Source organism: Macadamia integrifolia, chromosome 14, assembly GCF_013358625.1.
Source record: "Macadamia integrifolia cultivar HAES 741 chromosome 14, SCU_Mint_v3, whole genome shotgun sequence".
In the NCBI taxonomy this organism is placed as follows: domain Eukaryota; kingdom Viridiplantae; phylum Streptophyta; class Magnoliopsida; order Proteales; family Proteaceae; genus Macadamia; species Macadamia integrifolia.
This window is the reverse complement of record NC_056570.1, coordinates 1,071,923-1,089,769: the sequence shown is the minus strand read 5'-3', so window position 1 is coordinate 1,089,769 and position 17,847 is coordinate 1,071,923. Positions and strand designations below refer to the sequence as shown.

Here is a 17,847-nt window from a genome sequence, read left to right as displayed (position 1 = left end):
ATTAAGTTAAGGCTAAGTTTGTTGTTGTTTAGTATCTATATACCATCGCACATAAAATAATACACAATTTAATCAATTCAATCACGTCACATACACATTAATACTTCTTCGAAATAGCACATACACTTACATTAGTGTCAGTTCTAATCTAGTAACACGTATACCACATCTTTTCTTGTCGGAACCATAAAGGGTTCTAGTTGTAACTATCTGCATTGATCCTAAGGTTGCCTCGATCAATCTATAGGAAATCAGCTGTCAAGTTTTAAAATTAAAGAATTAAAGAATTAAATGGCTCCCTTCACTAACGAAAATAAGAATATTTCTACGAATAGTTACTGTGACTATGATCATTATTTTCAACAAGAATTCATGTCTCAAAACAATGATATAGAGGTAATGGTCATTTTGTTACTGTTTCTGACTGCATCATTTTATAGAGAAAGACCAATGTATCTAGTGATGTCTCTAATGAACTTCTAATTTTTATTCTTAGTGTAGATCACATTATTTTGTATGATATAGAAATATTGCATTGGATGTCTCTTTTTTATGGGATGAACTATAACCTGCACAAAACCATGACTTTATGAATACATATTCTTCTTAATGACCTCATCAACAACACAAGATTCTGCAGAGAAGAATAAGTTGAAAGACCAAAGGCTGGAAAGCAAGCAATAAGAAAATACAGATCATCCAGGAAAATCTGTCATTCTTGATGAGGTTTCTGTAGGACTTCCAAGTCCTAGAGAGAGTACCATTCTCTTGACAATGCTTTAGGGGACAATAATATTCATGAATTTCCTCTTGGCAAATGCCAGCCACCATTTGTTTGGAGTTCCATTTGGCCTGTATGCAACACTGAGTAGTCTTCCACTTGTCTCCTCCCTTATCTGCTTCAGATAGTCCCTAAATAGCTCTGCGTTCAAGCAGTATAAATCCATAGTAGGTAAATATAAAGATATTTTGTCATAGATTACTACCAAACTGATCAAGTTAGTAAAGGAAACCACTGGCTTTTAGATACTTAACCAAAAGTTGCCATTAGTTTATCAGTTACACAGCTCAAAATACCCAAGTTATATTTTTAATATGCTTGAAGGCTAAAAAGGGAAAGAAAAGGAAAAGAGGAAAGGCAAGAAATACAAGAGAAAATATTATTACTAAAATACAAAGACAAAGGAAACCCTTCGGTCAATCAGTGTAGATTAAAACTTGACAACTAAAAATGCTTAAGGATACAGAACATTCGAAAATATAGGATCATGAGATCATAGGATGTGCAGCTCTCAAATATGAAGGACAACATACATGTCTCTATGCTTGCATCACTTACCCTCAGCCACCTTAAGCTTATCAGTGTCACTCAGAACCTCATTGATTTATATCTTCTTTGTTAGAATCAAACTTTGTAGTGTTGCCTTCAATCTATGTAGAGCACTCACAAATGCTGAACAGGATAACAAGGATTGCCAATAACAGAGGTTGCCTATATTGTTCTGTGCATAGGGTCATGCAGCAGCTGGTGTAAGATAATTATGAGATCCTCATTAACAGTCCGGAGCAACATATGGCATAGATTTGGTAGGTGGATAATAAATTAGAGTGCATTTTACATTTGGAATTTTTATTTACTTAAATAGATCAGGTCATGTGTATTCTTAGGAGTCAAAAATCTTCGAACTTACCTCTTCATAACAGACGGTAGTGTGTCCTTGGCTAGGTCAGAGGAGTAAACTGTTCTAGGCCCCACTTTCAGATAGAGAACACCATCAAGGTGCCAATTACCAAGCCAAAGGGAGGTGGAAAGACCACTCCCTATACTGCAATGGATGGCATTTATGGCAATTGGCCTGACTTGGAGGATTTTGCACCACACCCAAGAGGCATCCTGGCTATGAGAAACAGTCCGCAGGAGTCTTTCCGGAGAAGAGAGGAGTAGACCCAAGAGATCCAAATGTTGTTTTGCTTGGAGACAAGCTTAAGAATACCCACAATGCTGGCATCTTTAATCCTTCTTAAAGGCCTCCTTCAGCCTTGGGAAGGAAAATGGAGGAACATCTTATGGGATGGAGGAATTTGGTAGAGTCAACCCCTTTCCAAATGAAGGTGCACATAAGGGATTCGACAAACTTGATGGTGGATTTTGGAAGCTCAAAGGCACCAAACCAGAAGTTATAAGATGACTGGAGGACAGAACGAATAACAGCCAGCATTGAAATGAAGGGTGAGATTGAACAGGTTAGGGACAAAAATCATTACAGGCAGGTGAGTAGAAATTAATAATATGTTTCAATAAAGTTGAGTCCAAAGTTCAGATATGACGGGGAATCAGAACAGAAGATCAAAAAAGATATTTCAAAGCATTCCAGACCAAGAACGTCAGGTATCATATCAGAAAGTTGATTTTAAAAGGTGTCATATCAGAGATGCAAAATACACTCAAGACACGTGGAAATGCTAAGAATGCACTCAAAATACAGTTTTGAAGCATCAAACACTACAAATAAGAAATATGTAAAATATATGTGTAAGGGAATTGCAGACTCATTCAAAAGAGTTGGAAGTGGTCTCAGGTAAAAGTGCAACCAAGATGATATTGTGCACAAACCGAACATAGTGCAATACTGCCGCCACTCGAAATATTGATGGTAGTGTGACCAAGGCTTAAAGTATCCACAAATTTTTTCATAATTTTTATTTTTGAAAAAAAAAAAAATGAAATGTATCCATTAATTTATTTTACACATTATGTGTAATTTTCAACCAACGTTGGATCCATTTGCCTCAATGTATCCATAATTTTTTTATTTTTCAAAAATAAGTATTTCTAGAGGTTTTAAGGTAAGATTCGACTATATCAATTAGTATCAAGTGTTGACACATACATTTTCATATGTATTTTTGGTGATTCCTACTTGTGTCTTAATGTGAAAAAAGCTTACTATACTGGGTTCATCTAACCTCACCTTTTAAGCTTCATGGTGTGCAAGATGGTTTGTGTGGCATCCTTAGGTGGTCAAGTCTCTAATGAGCTTGGCCTTCCCATGTGTGGCGGCAAGTGGCAACTTCATTGGTGATCATATGCCCTTGTGTAATCCCACCCCTTCATCATGAAGTGTTTCTACACTTCAGTAAGTCCATGTTCAGCACGCAGTGACAACATCATTGGTATCATCAAGAGCACCTCAGTAAGTCCCTACACGGCAGCAAGTAATATATTTAATAGACATCAAGGGCCTTGAGTAAGTCCATCCAGTTGGAGAACGTCAAAATATCAGTGGGTCAAGAGCTTCAAGAGGATACACATTGACTTCATCAAATGGATGTCTCTAAAACTTAGGATCTCATATTGTAGCTTGAATCTCATTATGTAATCCTATGTATATGTAAAGTGATACCTATGACTTCACAGGGAGGTTTTGGACGGAGTTATTCAAGTTGTTGGGGTTAGTCTCAACAAGCTTTCATCCCCAAACCGACGGGTAGACAGAGCGCATCAACAGCTTGTTGGAGCTTTACTTGAGGCACTTTGTGAGTGCTAATCAGCACAACTGATGTCGCTCAATCTCCTACAATCTCCAACGAAATGAGGCTACAAATCAAAGCCCGTTCGAGATTGCCACGGGACAACAACCCTTTACACCACACACGGTGATGACAAGCTACACAAGAAAGAGCCCCTCGGCGTTTAAGGATGCTAAAGAGTGGCAAGCAAAGCATGACGTGGCCAAGTCATATTTAGACAAGGCTACTCAAAAGATGAAGAAATGGGCTGACAAATAGAAGTGACCAGAAAACTTTAAGGTTGGGGACTTGGTACTCCTGAAGCTGCTACCTCAACAATTCAAGTCCCTAAGAAAGCTGCACAAGGGATTGGTATGCTGATCGAATGCCCATTCAGGATCACCAAGAAGATGGGCAAGGTGTCCTACGAGGTGAGCCTACCTCCCAAGCTAAAGATTCATCCAGTCTTCCATGCTAGCTTACTGAAGCCTTACCATGGAGGCCCTAAGAAAAGTAAGGATGAAGCACATATGGGGTCCCTACAACAGCTGAGTGCCATTAAGGCCAAGACAGCGGTCAAGGCCACAACCTCTCAGAAGGGAATGTACGTGGAGGTGCACGTCAATGGTAAGCCCACTTGTGCGATGGTAGACACAGACGCTACCCACAACTTTGTCTTAATGGAGGAGGTGAAGAGACCCAGACTTAGGGTGTCCAAAGAGGGACGATGGCTCAAGGCTGTCAACTCCTAAGCTCGTCCTATACATGCATGGTATTGCTCAAGGGCTCAAAATGACATCGATAGTGCCTGTGGACAATTTTCAAGTGGTACTTGGCATGGATTTCCTTTGAAGGGTCAAGGCCTTACCCATGCCATTCATTACCACAGTTTGCATCATGGAGGAAGGAGCTCCACACATGGTCCTAACGGTGCAAGGGACCAAGGACGGCCCAAAACTTCTTCCACCCATGCAGCTAAAGGAAGGAGTTAAGAACGGAAAAACAACATACTTGGCTGCTCTATTGGAGCAGAAGGAAGACAGTCCTACTAAGGTGCTACCCAAACCGATTGAGAAGGTCCTTGAGGAGTTCAAGGACGTTATGCCACTTGAGCTGCCTAAGAGACTTCCACCTAGAAGGGAGGTGGATCATGCCATCGAACCCGATGCCAAGCCATCAGCAATAAGACCTTATAGAATGTCAACGCCAGAGTTGGAGGAGCTAAGGAAGCAACTCAAGGAGTTACTTGATGCGGGATTCATTCGTCCAGCTAAAGCTCCCTCTAGCGCCCTGGTTCTATTTCAACAGAAGCATGATGGATCACTTCAACTATGCATCGACTACCGGGTGTTAAATAAGGTAACTATCATGAACAAGTTTCCCATTCCTTTGATAGCTGATCCATTTGACAAACTTGGTGGGGCAAAATACTTTACCAAGTTGGACTTGCGGTCAGGGTACTACCAAGTCTGCATTGCCGACGGAGATGAGCCCAAGACAACATGCGTGATGCGTTATGGCTTTTATGAGTTCTTGGTGATGGCCTTCGGCCTCACTAATGCACCGGCTACATTCTGCACACTTATGAACAAGATTTTCCACCCCTACCCTTACAAGTTCGTGGTGGTTTATTTCAACAACATCATTGTCTATAGTAACACCTTAGAGGAATACGTGCAACACTTGAAGATCATCTTCAAGGAACTAAGGGACAATCAACTCTATGTGAAGGAGGAGAAATGTGCATTTGCACAAGAGAAAGCGATGTTCATTGGTCACAAGGTCAAAGGCGGGACACTACGAATGGACAAAAGCAAGGTGCGGGCTATTCAATAATGAGAAGCACCTACCATGGTGCCTAAGCTAAGGTCTTTCCTTGGCTTAGTTAACTACTATAGGCGATTTATTCAAGGCTACTTAAGGAGGGCAGCTCCACTCACTAACCTTTTACGAAAGAACAAACCATGGGTTTGGTTAGGCGTATGTCAAGACAGCTTTGAAGACTTGAAGAAGGTTGTCATGGAGGAACCAATGCTTGCCATACCCAACTATAGCAAGCCATTCAAGGTGCATAAAGATGCATTCGACTTTGCTATCGACGGGGTGTCAATGCAAGAAAGACACCTCATTACCTATGAAAGCCGCAAGCTGAATGAGACGGAGCGACGCTACACAGTCCACAAGAAGGACGACCGCGGTGGTGCATTGCCTACGGACGTGGCAACACTATCTACTTGGTTCAAGGTTCGTGCTGAATACGGATAGCGTTGCCACTAGCTATTTTAAGACTTAAAAGAAGTTAAGTCCTAAACAGGCTAAATGGCAAGACTTCTTGGCAGAGTTCGATTTCGCCTTCGAGTACAAGCCGGGCAAGGCCAACGAGGTGGCCGACGCACTTAGTAGGAAGGCGGAGTTGGCTTCTTTTAGCCAACCGAAGGGGGAACTTCTAGACTTGATCAAGGAAGGCCTCCAACACGATTTTGTGGCTAAAAGCTTACCTGCCCTTGCACAGGAGGCAAGACACGAAGGTTTTTGGGAGCAAGATGGCCTGCTCTACGAAAGAAAAGGAGACTATACATGCCTTAGTGGAGTAATCTGAGGAGAAATCTCATTCGTGAATGCCACATACTAAATAGGCTGGTCACCCAAGACAACTGCGCATGCGGGCATTGTTGGAAACGGCATACTATTGGCCTCAGATGTGTGATGACGAAGAGGCTTATGTGATGACTTGTCTTGTGTGCCAACAAGACAAGGTGGAGCAGCAATCACTCAGGAGATTGCTAGAGCCACTCCCCATACCAGAGGGACCATGGGAGAGTGTCTCCATGGCTTCTTCAGTGCCCTACCCAAGTCAGAGGGGTGTGGCTCAATAATGGTGGTGGTTGACAAGTTTTCTATGTATGGTACGTTCGTGGTTGCACCAAGTGATTGCATGGTGGAAGAGCCGGCAAGGCTATTCCTAAAGCATATTATCAAGTATTGGGGTGTGCCAAGATCAATCACCAGTGATCAAGACCCTCGCTTCACATGGAGGCTTTGTGCGGAGCTATTCAAGTTGTTGAGGTCAGCACTACACTTCTCAACGAGCTTTTATTCCCAAACCGATGCACAGATAGAGCACATCAACAGCTTGTTGGAGCTTTACTTGAGGCACTTTGTGGGTACTAATCAACGTGATTGGGCCAAGTTGCTTGATGTCGCTCAATTCTCCTATAATTCCAATGAAGTGAGGCTATAAATCAAAAGTCCATTTGAGATTGCACAGGACAACCCTTAACGCCACACACGGTGATGACAGGCCACAAAGGATAGTCGTTAGAGCCCCTTGGCGTTTAAGGTTGCTAAGGAGTGGCAAACAAAGCTTGACATAGCTAAGTCATATTTAGACAGGGCCATTAAAAAGATAAAGAATGGGTTGACAAAGGAAGGCGACCAAAAAACTTTAAGGTTGTGGACTTGGTACTCGTGAAGCTTATACCTCAACAATTCAAGTCCCTAAAAAAGGTGCACAAGGGGTTGGTACACCGATACAAAGGCCCATTCAAGATCCCTAAGAAGGTGGGCACGGTGTGGGATGAGGTGAGCCTACCTCCCAAGCTAAAGATTCATCCAATCTTCCATATAAACTTACTGAAGTTGTTAAGTTTGTCTCGAATTCTTGACCTGTTTTGAAGAATGACCCGCTCCGACATATTTTGGTGACGACCCGAATGGGAAGTTTTCTGAGATCTGTGATGGAAGTAGAGGGGTTGGGTCTGGAGCCCAGAACTGATCTTGTTGATTTTGTTGAGCAAGTCATTGTAATTTGGGAGTTCACCCGATGGATCGACCCGCGACTTGGAGGAGTATATAATGTACTATCATCTTGTTGAGCAAGTCATTGTAATTTGGGGGATTTTCGAGCTAGGGTTTCAGAGCGAGTTTTCTCACCACTGTTTAGGTGTAATCTCTTCTGAATAGTGAAACATCTTCTTCGCCCAAGGACGTAGCACACCACATCAGTGTATGAACCTCGTTAAATCTCTGTGCATTGTGAGATATGTCTTTGTTTATTTTCGTATTAGTTGATGTTCGCTCTAACAAATTTTATGGGGACATCAAGACATATAACCGAAGGAAGAAGAAGAAGACCCAACCTTCTTTGTGGTTGGGGATTAGAAGAAGGAAGAAGAAGAAAGGAAGGCTCGATCCAGCCTTTCCAGCGCTGGATCGAGTCCTCTCCTTCCAAATTTTGCCAAGATTGTGTGGCCCCCACCAAATCTGATAGTTTAATAGTTTTATTTTCTAGGATTTTGTTTATTTGAGTCTTTAAGTTAATTAAGAAACTAAGTAATTATCCTATTGATTTCTTTTTAGAAAGTTTCTTTGTTTATGAAATAGCATTCCTAGAATAATCTTTTCTTTTTAGTAATTAGTCTCTTATTTATGTAAGGCCATTGGCCAAGGTTCTAATGGAATGAATTGATGATTATTGAAAGCAAAGAAGGCAACGACTCTGTCTCTCTCGTCTCTCATTCTCGATCTTCTCTCTCTTTCTCACCTCCCCTCTCTCTCACGATTTTCCTTCCCATTCTCTTTCTCTTTCACTGCATCCATTCTCTGGTCACTGTTACGTCTACTGCAGCTGCTGAATACTACCGATTGAGGTCCATCTCAGTTGCGTAAAGCCCCATCGGAATGCCGCTGAACACTTCTTCAACAAACTGGAGTTTTCCCTTCATCAAATAAGGTGGGCTGCACCTCTATTTGGGAGGACTTCGACCTCTCCTTTTTTCCTCAGAACGGGACAGGGTTAAGGTAAGTAGATCCTCACCCCCATCCCCACTTCCTTGACTGTTTACTACCACCCAGTTGATCCCATTGAAGACTGAAATTAACCTCTGTTTCAGCCATTATTATTTCCTGCTGTCCTTTAGAATTATCCTGCTGAGTTCAAACCCGTTATTGTTACTCTTATATTTTCATCCTGCTGAACTTACATACTACTGCTGTTTTCGTAATCAATTTTCTGTGATTAAGAATGCTGCTGATTTCTTTAGTAGTTGATTGATGTAAGGAAGAGCATGATATTCACTCTCTGAATTCTTGAATTGATTTGTGCCTATCTACATTATGTTGCCATGTTCTCCTCCCCATATTTCCCACTTGAAGCCTAGGTAGTTTATATGCTTTTCTTTCTAGATTAGTATTGATTGCTGCTACTCTATTTAATAGTCCTCTAATTCATGCATGCTAATTAATGTATTGTGCTGTTCTCTATTAATCTCAATCCCTTTCTAAACCCCAGTGAGTCTACCTCTGTCCACGTGAGTAATATTTGTAGGAATCCTAGTTGTCTGGGTATCCTCCTACATCAAAATTTGTATCAGAGCTTTGGGTTACTTTGATCCATGGCTTCTACATCAATAAAATACAATATTTCAAGGTTCAGCGGCAACATCAGTTTTAGTCTATGGCAGGTTCAAATGATGGTTGTTCTTACACAGCAGGGATTGAAAAAAAAAAAACCCCTATTTGGGAGGGCAAAGAAACTGGCAACTATGTCCGATGATTGGAACGAGATGGATGATAAAGCCTTTTCTACTATTAAATTGTGTATCTCGAATAAAGTTCTATAGGAAGTTCTCTCAGAGAAGACGGCTTCGGAGTTGTAGGTGAAGTTAGAGTATCTCTCACCAAGAGTTGAGATTGAAGCAGCAACTGTATACCCTTCATATAGGTGAAGGTACTTCCATTAAATCTCACATATCTAAGTTTAATTCTATTGTTACTGATTTACATGATAGATGTTAAAATAGGCGATGAAGATTTGACCCTATTATTATTATGTTCTCTGCCTCCATCATATAAGCATTTTAAGGACACCATGATTTATGGTAGAGAGACAATCTCTGTTGAGGATGTTAAAACGAATCTACTAAGCAAGCAGAAGATTGATGATGAGTTGACATCAACCAATAAATCTGAGGGTGTTGATTTGATAGCTAGAGGTAGAACAAATGAAAGGGGTTTAGATGGTGACAAAAAGAAGGCCAGATCGAAATCTAAATATAAGAATTTAACCTGCAATTACTGTAAGAAAAAGGGGCATATTAAATCTGACTATTATAAGCTTTTAAATAAGCAAAAAGCAAGTGGTGGTGTCCAAAATCAACAGAAGAGAGATGATTCTGCAAAAGCTAGTATTGCTAAAGATGAGAGTGAATCTGATGCTTTTGGTGACTGATGAATGGATTATTGACTCTGGTTATTCCTACCACATGTGTCCCAATCGTGAATGGTTCTCCACATACGAATCAATTCGAGGTGGAGTTTTGTTAATGGGAAATAATGCCTCTTGTAGAACATTGGAATTGGAACAATCAAGATCAATATGTATGATGTCAGGCATGTCCCCGATTTAAAGAAGAATCTCATCAGTTTAGGCATTCTTGATTCAAATGGGTGCAATTATATAGTTGAAGGTAGAGTCATGAAGATCAGCATGTGTGTTCACTTGTTGATGGAAGGAATTAAGGTTGGCAGTTTGTATGTTACAGGGTACTATAGTTACTAGCTCTGTTACAGCGGCTTCATCATCTATATCTGAATCGGATGTCATAAATTTATGGCACATGAGGTTAGGCCATAAAAGTGAGAGGAATGGCATCATTAAGTAAAAATTGTTGTGTGGTCAGAGTATAGGAAAAATGGAGTTCTATGAACATTCTGTGTTTGGGAAGCAGAGGAGAGTCAATTTCAGTATTGCTACTCACAAGACCAAGGGAACTTTGGACTATATCCATTCAATTCTATGGAGGTCCTCTAGGCTTGCTTCAAAGGGGGTTGGTGCAAGGTACTTTCTTACTTTCATTGATGATTTCTTTAGGAAAGTTTGGGTCTATTTTTTGAAGCACAAAAATCAAGTATTTGCCACTTTTAAACAGTGGAAGAATTTGTTTGAGAAGCAGACCGAGAAACAAATTAAGAGGTTGAGAACCGATAATGGCCTAGAGTTCTGTGAAGGTGACTTTAATGAGTTCTACACAAATGAAGGTATTGCAGGACCACACAGTTGTTAAAACACCCCAGCAGAATGGAGTGGGAGAGCATATGAATAGAACCTTGTTAGAAAAGGCAAGGAGTATGTTATCAAATGCAGGATTAGGCAAGGAGTTCTGGACAGAAGTAGTTAACACAACAACCTTGCCAATGAATCAATCTCCTTGCACAGCTATTGAGTGTAAGACTCCAAAGGAAGTTTGGTCAGGCCTGCAAACTAGTCCAATTTAAAAGTATTTGGATGTCCTGCTTATGCACATGTGAATGAAGGGAAGTTAGAACCCAAGTCTAAACAATACATTTTTCTTGGGTAGGAATCTGGAGTGGAAGGATATAGGTTGTGGTGTCATGATTCAAAGTCTCCAAAAATTTTTATTAGCAGAGATGTTACTTTTGACGAATCTACTATATTGCATCCAATAGAAACGCAACCCTAAAACGATGCAGAAGATAATGGAAAAAAAAACAAAACAATGCACACAGGTTTATGACATTCGGCAAGATTGCCTATGTCCTCGGTGAGATGAGATCCTGCTTCACTATCAATGCAGACTAGAGTTACAGTGCTCGTCCTCACACCTCTCAGTATTTCTTGCATTACAAAGAAAGAAACCCTCGCTACAAATATATAGCAAAAAACCCTAATCCGGAAAGTACAAAACTACTCTCAAATAAAAAATTCGAGCGGGGGGTACACCCCCGCAATACAAGGGGCAACCCCCACGGCCCGCTAACTGGCTAGTGGGACCACCGTCCTGCCTGTTGAGGCACCTGCACTAATACTCCCTGGATTAAACTATGACAGAATGCAAGACATTGTACACCAACAATCTCTACCTCGGCTTGAATTCTGTTGAGCCTCTTGTAAAGATAACCTGTACACATCTTCATCTCCGTACCTTATCAGAGGTACAAACCCGCACCTATTTGGTGTGTCCCTCATCTTCAACAATGAGTAATATTAATCAAGTCCAAACAAGACTCGAACTTCTCTGTAGTAACTGGCTTGGTAAAAATATATGCAGGATTAACATCTGTATGAATTTTTCTCAAGTGAATACTGCCTTCTGACATCAATATGCTTTGTCCTTGCATGAAACACCTGATACTTTGCAAGATGTATGGCACTCTGACTATCACAATGTAACACTATACCTCCTTGCTCCAACCCCAACTCACAAACCAATCCAGCTAACAAAACTCCTTCCTTGGCAGCCTCAACTGCCACCATGTACTTTGCCTCTGTAGTGGACAATGCAACTGTAGACTAAAGCATCGCCCTCCATGATAGAGGTCCACCAACCAATGTAAAAACATACCTTGTAGTAGACCTCCTCTTGTCTAAATCACCAGCATAGTCAGAATCAACATAACCCGCCAATTCTATGGAACTTCCCTTACCACTAAACATAACACCTATATCTTTAGTCTTGCTCAAATATCTGAAGATCCACTTAATTGCATTCCAATGCCCCTTCCCTGGATTACTCATGTATCTGCTAACAATGACTGCATGAGATAAATCCAGTCTACTACAAACCATAGCATTAATGAGACTCCCAACTGCGCTAGCATAGGGGACCTGAGACATCTGCTCCACCTCATGCATTGTAGGGCATTCCCTTTCAGATAACTTGAAGCGGTTAGCTAACGGAGTGCTAACCGGCTTAGCCTTTTCCATGTTGAAACACTCTAGCACCTTTTCACTATACCACTTCTGAGTTACCCAAAGTTTATCTGCATTTCTATCTCTAAGGATTTCCATGCCAAGGATCTTCTTAGCAGCATCAAGAGCCTTCTTCTCAAATTTAGCACTTAACAAAGACTTCAAAGAGACTATATCATGTTATTCTTTGCAACAATGAGCATGTCATTAACATAAAACATCAACAAAATAATGGAATTATCACTTGACACTTTATAATAAACACAACTGTCATACTCACTTCTTGTGTAGCCAAACTTCATTATATGGGAATCAAAGCACTTATACCACTACCTAGGAGATTGCTTTATGGTCTTAAGTAGACAAACATGATCTTCTTTTCCTTACACCTTGAAACCTTCAGGCTGCTCCATATAAATCTGTTCCTCGAAGTCACCATGAAGAAATTCAGTCTTCACATCAAGCTATTCAAGCTTCAAATCATACATGGCCACCAAAGCAAGTAGTACCCGGACTGAAGTGTGTTTCACCACTGGAGAGAATATTTCATTGTAATCTATCCCCTCCTTCTGTGTATAGCCCTTGGCTACAAGTCTAGCCTTATACCTTTCACGCTCCTCAGATGTTATCTCTTTCTTACGAAAGGCCCATTTACACTCAATGATTTTTCTACCCTTGGGTTTATCAATAATCTCCCAAGTTTTGTTCTTCTATAGAGACATCATCTCCTCCATCATAACTACCATCCATTCATCATGTTGCGCATTACTCAAAGCATCATGGTAGGAAGATGGATCACCTATACCCATAGTGAGGGCATAGGCAACCATGTCCTTAAACCCGTATCTCACAAGTACTTTTTGAGTTCGCTTCCATTTACCCTTTGCCACAGTATAAGGAACTTCTACTGTTTCATGTTGTCCTGGTAAGTCTCTGGATGACTTATTCTCTCTTGCTGTTTCTAACTCACGTAACTCCACCTACACAGTAGAACCTTCTTTATTTTCATCAACTGCTTGTGAACTGCAATTTGACTTCACCATATAGGACTCATCAAACACATCCCTACTAACCACAACCTTCTATGAACTTGGAACCCACAACTTGAATCCCCTTACACCTTTCTCAAAACCAAGAAAGATACACTGCATAGACTTTGAGTCTAACTTGGAATGTTGCTGACTCTCTATATGAGCACAGGCTGGATAACCAAATATTTTTTTTAATAGAATAATCTACAGGTTTTCCTGTCCATACCTCTTGGGGAATTTTACAATCAATCGCCTTTGATGGAGACCTGTTAATGAGAAAATATGCCATATTTACTACTTCTACCCAAAATCTCTTTTTCAACCCTGCATTCAGCTTCATACTCCGAGCTCTTTCTAGAAGTGTCATATTCATCCTTTCAGCTACACCGTTTTGTTGTGGCGTCTTTGGAACCGTGAAATGACGTGTAATCCCTTCAGCTTTGCGCAATTCTAAAAACGGCTTGTACGTGTACTCCCCTCCATTATCTATTCTTAAGTACTTAATTTTCTTTCCGGTCTTCCTTTCTACCTCAGCCTTCCATTCCTTAAATTTAGTGAACACCTCACTTTTATGCTTCATGAAGTAGATCCAGACTTTCCTTGAGTAATCATCAATAAAGGTCACGAAGTATTCTGCTGCACCTTTAGATTTGGTTGTTGAAGGACCCCATACATAGTTGTGTACATAATCAAGCACCCCCTTACTCTCATGTTTTGCAGTTTTGAAACTAACCTTGAATTGTTTCCCGAACACACAATACTTGTAGAAGTTCAGTTTACAAGTTTCACTCCGTTCAATAGTTTCCTTTTATGAAGCTCCATCAATCCTCTTTCTCCCATATGCCCTAACCACATATGTCACAGATAAGTATCATCTGTATCAGATTCTGCATCTATAGTCACATATGTTCCACCTGTAACTGTGCTCCCTATAAGTCTGTATAGGTTTCCAGTTAGCTATCCCTTTATGACAACCATAACACCCTTAATAACTTTGAGAACTTCACCTTCTGCTATGAATTTGCAGCCATTTGAGTCAAGTGCCCCCCAAAGATACTAAGTTTTTCCTTAATTCTAGTACATGTCTCACATCTGCTAAAGTTCTTACTATCCCACCAAACATCTTGATTTTGATAGTGCCTATCCCAATGGTCTTGCAAACAACATCATTCCCCATTAGGACAGATCCACCATTACATGGTTGATATGTATCAAACCAATCCTTATGTGGACACATGTGATATAAACATCCAGAATCTAAAATCCAAGAATCAGAAGGTTGATTCTTACCTAATGATATAGAGAGTACATCCCCATCATCTCTATCTAAACTATCAGCCACGCTAGCTTCCTCAAATGCCTTATCTACACCTTTCTTTTTCAAGTCTGCCTTCCTCTTCAAGCACTCTCTTTTCAGATGACCTTCCTTCTTACAATAGTAACAAGAGACATTTGTCTTTGCCCCTTTTGATTTCAATCGACTCTTCCCAGATCCCTTCTGATTTGATCTCCCTCTTTCCTACTCCTTGTTACCTCCGAAAAGAACTTCTCCTTGAGATTTCATGTTGCTAGACTTCTTCCTTGTATCATTGGAGATGAGGGCAGCCGCGACTTCATCTGTCTCAAGGGTCTCCTTTCCATACAAGACAGTCGTTACCAGGTGATCATACGATTCTAGGAGCGATGATAGCAACAGTAATGCTTTTTCTTCATCCCCGATCTTAACCTCCAGGTTTGCAAGTTTACTTACGATCTGATTGAACGTGTTAAGATGTTCTAATAAATCTGTACCTTCCTCCATCTGTAGAGAATACAATTGCTTCTTCACGAACAAGATGCTTTCAAGTTTCACCCATAACTATAGTGCATATTCGATACCCACAACATATTGTAGAGCATCATTAGAAAGATTCAATCGAATAGCACTCATAGCCTTTTCCTCCATCTCTTCCCATTCTTCGTCAATAATTTTTGCAGGTTTCTTCGTCTTCGCCAACAACGTTTTCGCCAAACCCTGTTGTATCAAAAGATCCTTCATCCTTTGACGCCGAAGGGTAAAATTGTTCTTCCCATTGAACCGTTCGATATCATAATTGACATTCGATCCCTTCCTTGCCATCATGATAGTAAATCCTAGAAAATGAAAACCTAGAGCTCTTATTCTAATTTGTAGAAACGCAACCCTAAAACGATGCAGAAGATAATGGAAAAACAAGAACAAAACAATGCACACAGGTTTACGAGGTTCGGCAAGATTGCTTACGTCCTCGATGAGATGAGATCCTGCTTCACTATCGATGGAGAATAGGGTTACAGTGCTCGTACTCACACCTCTCAGTATTTCTTGCATTACAGAGAAAGAAACATCCGTCGTTCTGCCTGTCGAGGCGCTGCACCAGTACTCCCTGGATTAAATTATGACGGAACACAAGAGATCATACACCAACACATCCTAGGAAAGAAGCTCTTGTTCATCATGATAAAGGTCAATAAAATTTTAGACAGAAGGTGGAGTATGAAGTTGGTGGTTTATCTTCAAACAAAGCACAATCTACTTCAGTTCAGTTGCCTACTTTTACTGAAGGAGATGATGCTCAAGAGAATCAAGAAGAAGAGCGGTACAGTATTGCCAGGGATAGACCAAGGAGGAATATTAGACAACTACAAAAGTATGGGCATGCTGAAATTGTTGCTTATGCATTGTCTGTTGCACATACAATTGAAAATAGTGAGTCTGCAACATATTATGAAGTTGTTACTTCAATTGATTCTACAAAATGGTTGATTGCCATGAATGAGGAGATAGAATCTCTACATAAAAATCAGACTTGGGAGCTTGTCAAGCCAAGAACAGGGAAGAAAATTGTTAACTGCAAATGGGTCTTCAAAAAGAAGGAATCTGCCTTAGGTGTTGAAGATGCTGAGTATAAGGCACAATTGGTTGCAAAGGACTACAGTCAGGTACAAGGAATTGATTTTGATGATGTTTTCTCACCTGTTGCTAGGCATAGCTCTATTATTGTCCTACTTGCTTTAGTTGCTATACATGATTTGGAGTTGGAGCAACTTAATGTGAAAATAGCATTCTTGTATGGTGAACTGGAAGAACAGATTTATATACATCAACCTGAAGGGTTTGTTATTGAAGGTAAGAAGGAACATGTATGTTTGTTGAAGAAGTCCTTATATGGTTTGAAACAGTCTCCTAGACAGTGGTATAAAAGGTTTGATTCAGTTATGGCTAGTTTTTTATACTGCAACTGTCAATATGACTATTGTGTATATTTCAAAAAGCTCTATGATGGGTCATTCATATATTTGTTGCTTTATGTTGATGATATGTTGATTGCAGCAAAAGGCAGGAATGATGCCAATAGGTTGAAGGAACAATTAAGTTTTGAATTTGAAATAAAATATTAGGGGGCAGATCCTTGGTATGGAGATTTAGAGGGATAGAAAAGCAAGGAACATATGGCTATCTCAATAGAAGTACACTCAGAAGGTATTGCAGCGCTTTGGCATGAAAGATGCCAAACCTATAAGTAATCCTATTGCATCTCATTTTAAACTTTTAGCTGCTCTATCACCTTAGACAGATGAAGAGGCAGAATACATGTCATGTGTTCCATACTCTAGTGCAGTTGGCACCATTATGTATGATATGGTTTGCACTCATCCTGACATTTCACATGTTGTCAGTATGGTGAGCAGATACTGGTCATGTCCAAGTAAAGCTCACTGAGAAGCAGTGAAGTAGATTCTTAGGTACTTGAAAGGGACGTCTGGTGTTTGTTTAGAGTTTGGGAAGAATGGTGATAATTTATCTGGTAATGTTGATTCAGATTATGCAAGTGATCTTGACAAGAAGAGGTCACTCACAGACTATGTATTTACTCTTGAAGGAAGTACGGTTAATTGGAAAGCTACTTTGCAGGCTATAATTGCATTATCTACTATTGAAGAAGAGTATATGGTAATGATTGAGGCAATTAAATAAGCAATTTGGCTCAGAGGTTTGTTGGGAGAACTCAGCATAGATCATGGGGTCACTATTGTCCATTGTGATAGCCAGAGTGTTATTTACTTAACTAAAGATCAGATGTATCATGAGAGGACAAAGCACATTGATGTTCGGTATCATTTCATCAAAGAGATAATTGCTCAAGGCAATATTCAAGTGTTGAAGATTGGTACTGAAGACAATCCAACTGATATGTTGATCAAGCCTTTGTGTGCTGGTAAGTTCGAGCAATGCTCGAATTTACTTGGCGTTTGCCGCCTTAGAGTTCAGCCCTTAAGAGGGCTATTGGAGAAGATGAAGATTTCAGCTATTGTTTTCTATTGGAGGAGAATTCAAGCGAAGGTGGAGATTTGTTAAGTTTGTCTTGAATTCTTGACCCGTTTTGAAGAATGACCCGATCCGACATATTTTGATGGCGACCCGAATGGGAAGTTTTCTGAGATCTGTGATTGGAAGCCTGGAGCCCAGCACTGATATCATTGAGCTTGTTGAGCAAGTCATTGTAATTTGGGGGTTCACCCGATGGATCAACCAGCGACTTGGAGGAGTATATAATGTACTATCGTCTTGTTGAG

General features: G+C 40.4%; 1 protein-coding gene across 4 annotated transcripts in view; it reads right to left on the bottom strand.

Moving 5' to 3' along the window:
• Nucleotides 1–570: 570 nt before the first annotated feature.
• Nucleotides 571–17,847, bottom strand: part of LOC122061500 (actin-related protein 2/3 complex subunit 3) — a 34,474-nt gene continuing 17,197 nt past the window's right edge. For 3 of the 4 annotated variants that reach the window (XM_042624774.1, XM_042624776.1, XM_042624775.1), the window contains exon 5: nucleotides 571–922. In XM_042624774.1, the coding sequence (XP_042480708.1) occupies nucleotides 780–922 (143 nt within the window). In that variant the 3' untranslated portion in view covers nucleotides 571–779. The remainder of the gene's footprint in view (nucleotides 923–17,847) is intronic. The other variant, XM_042624777.1, reaches the window with a different exon arrangement.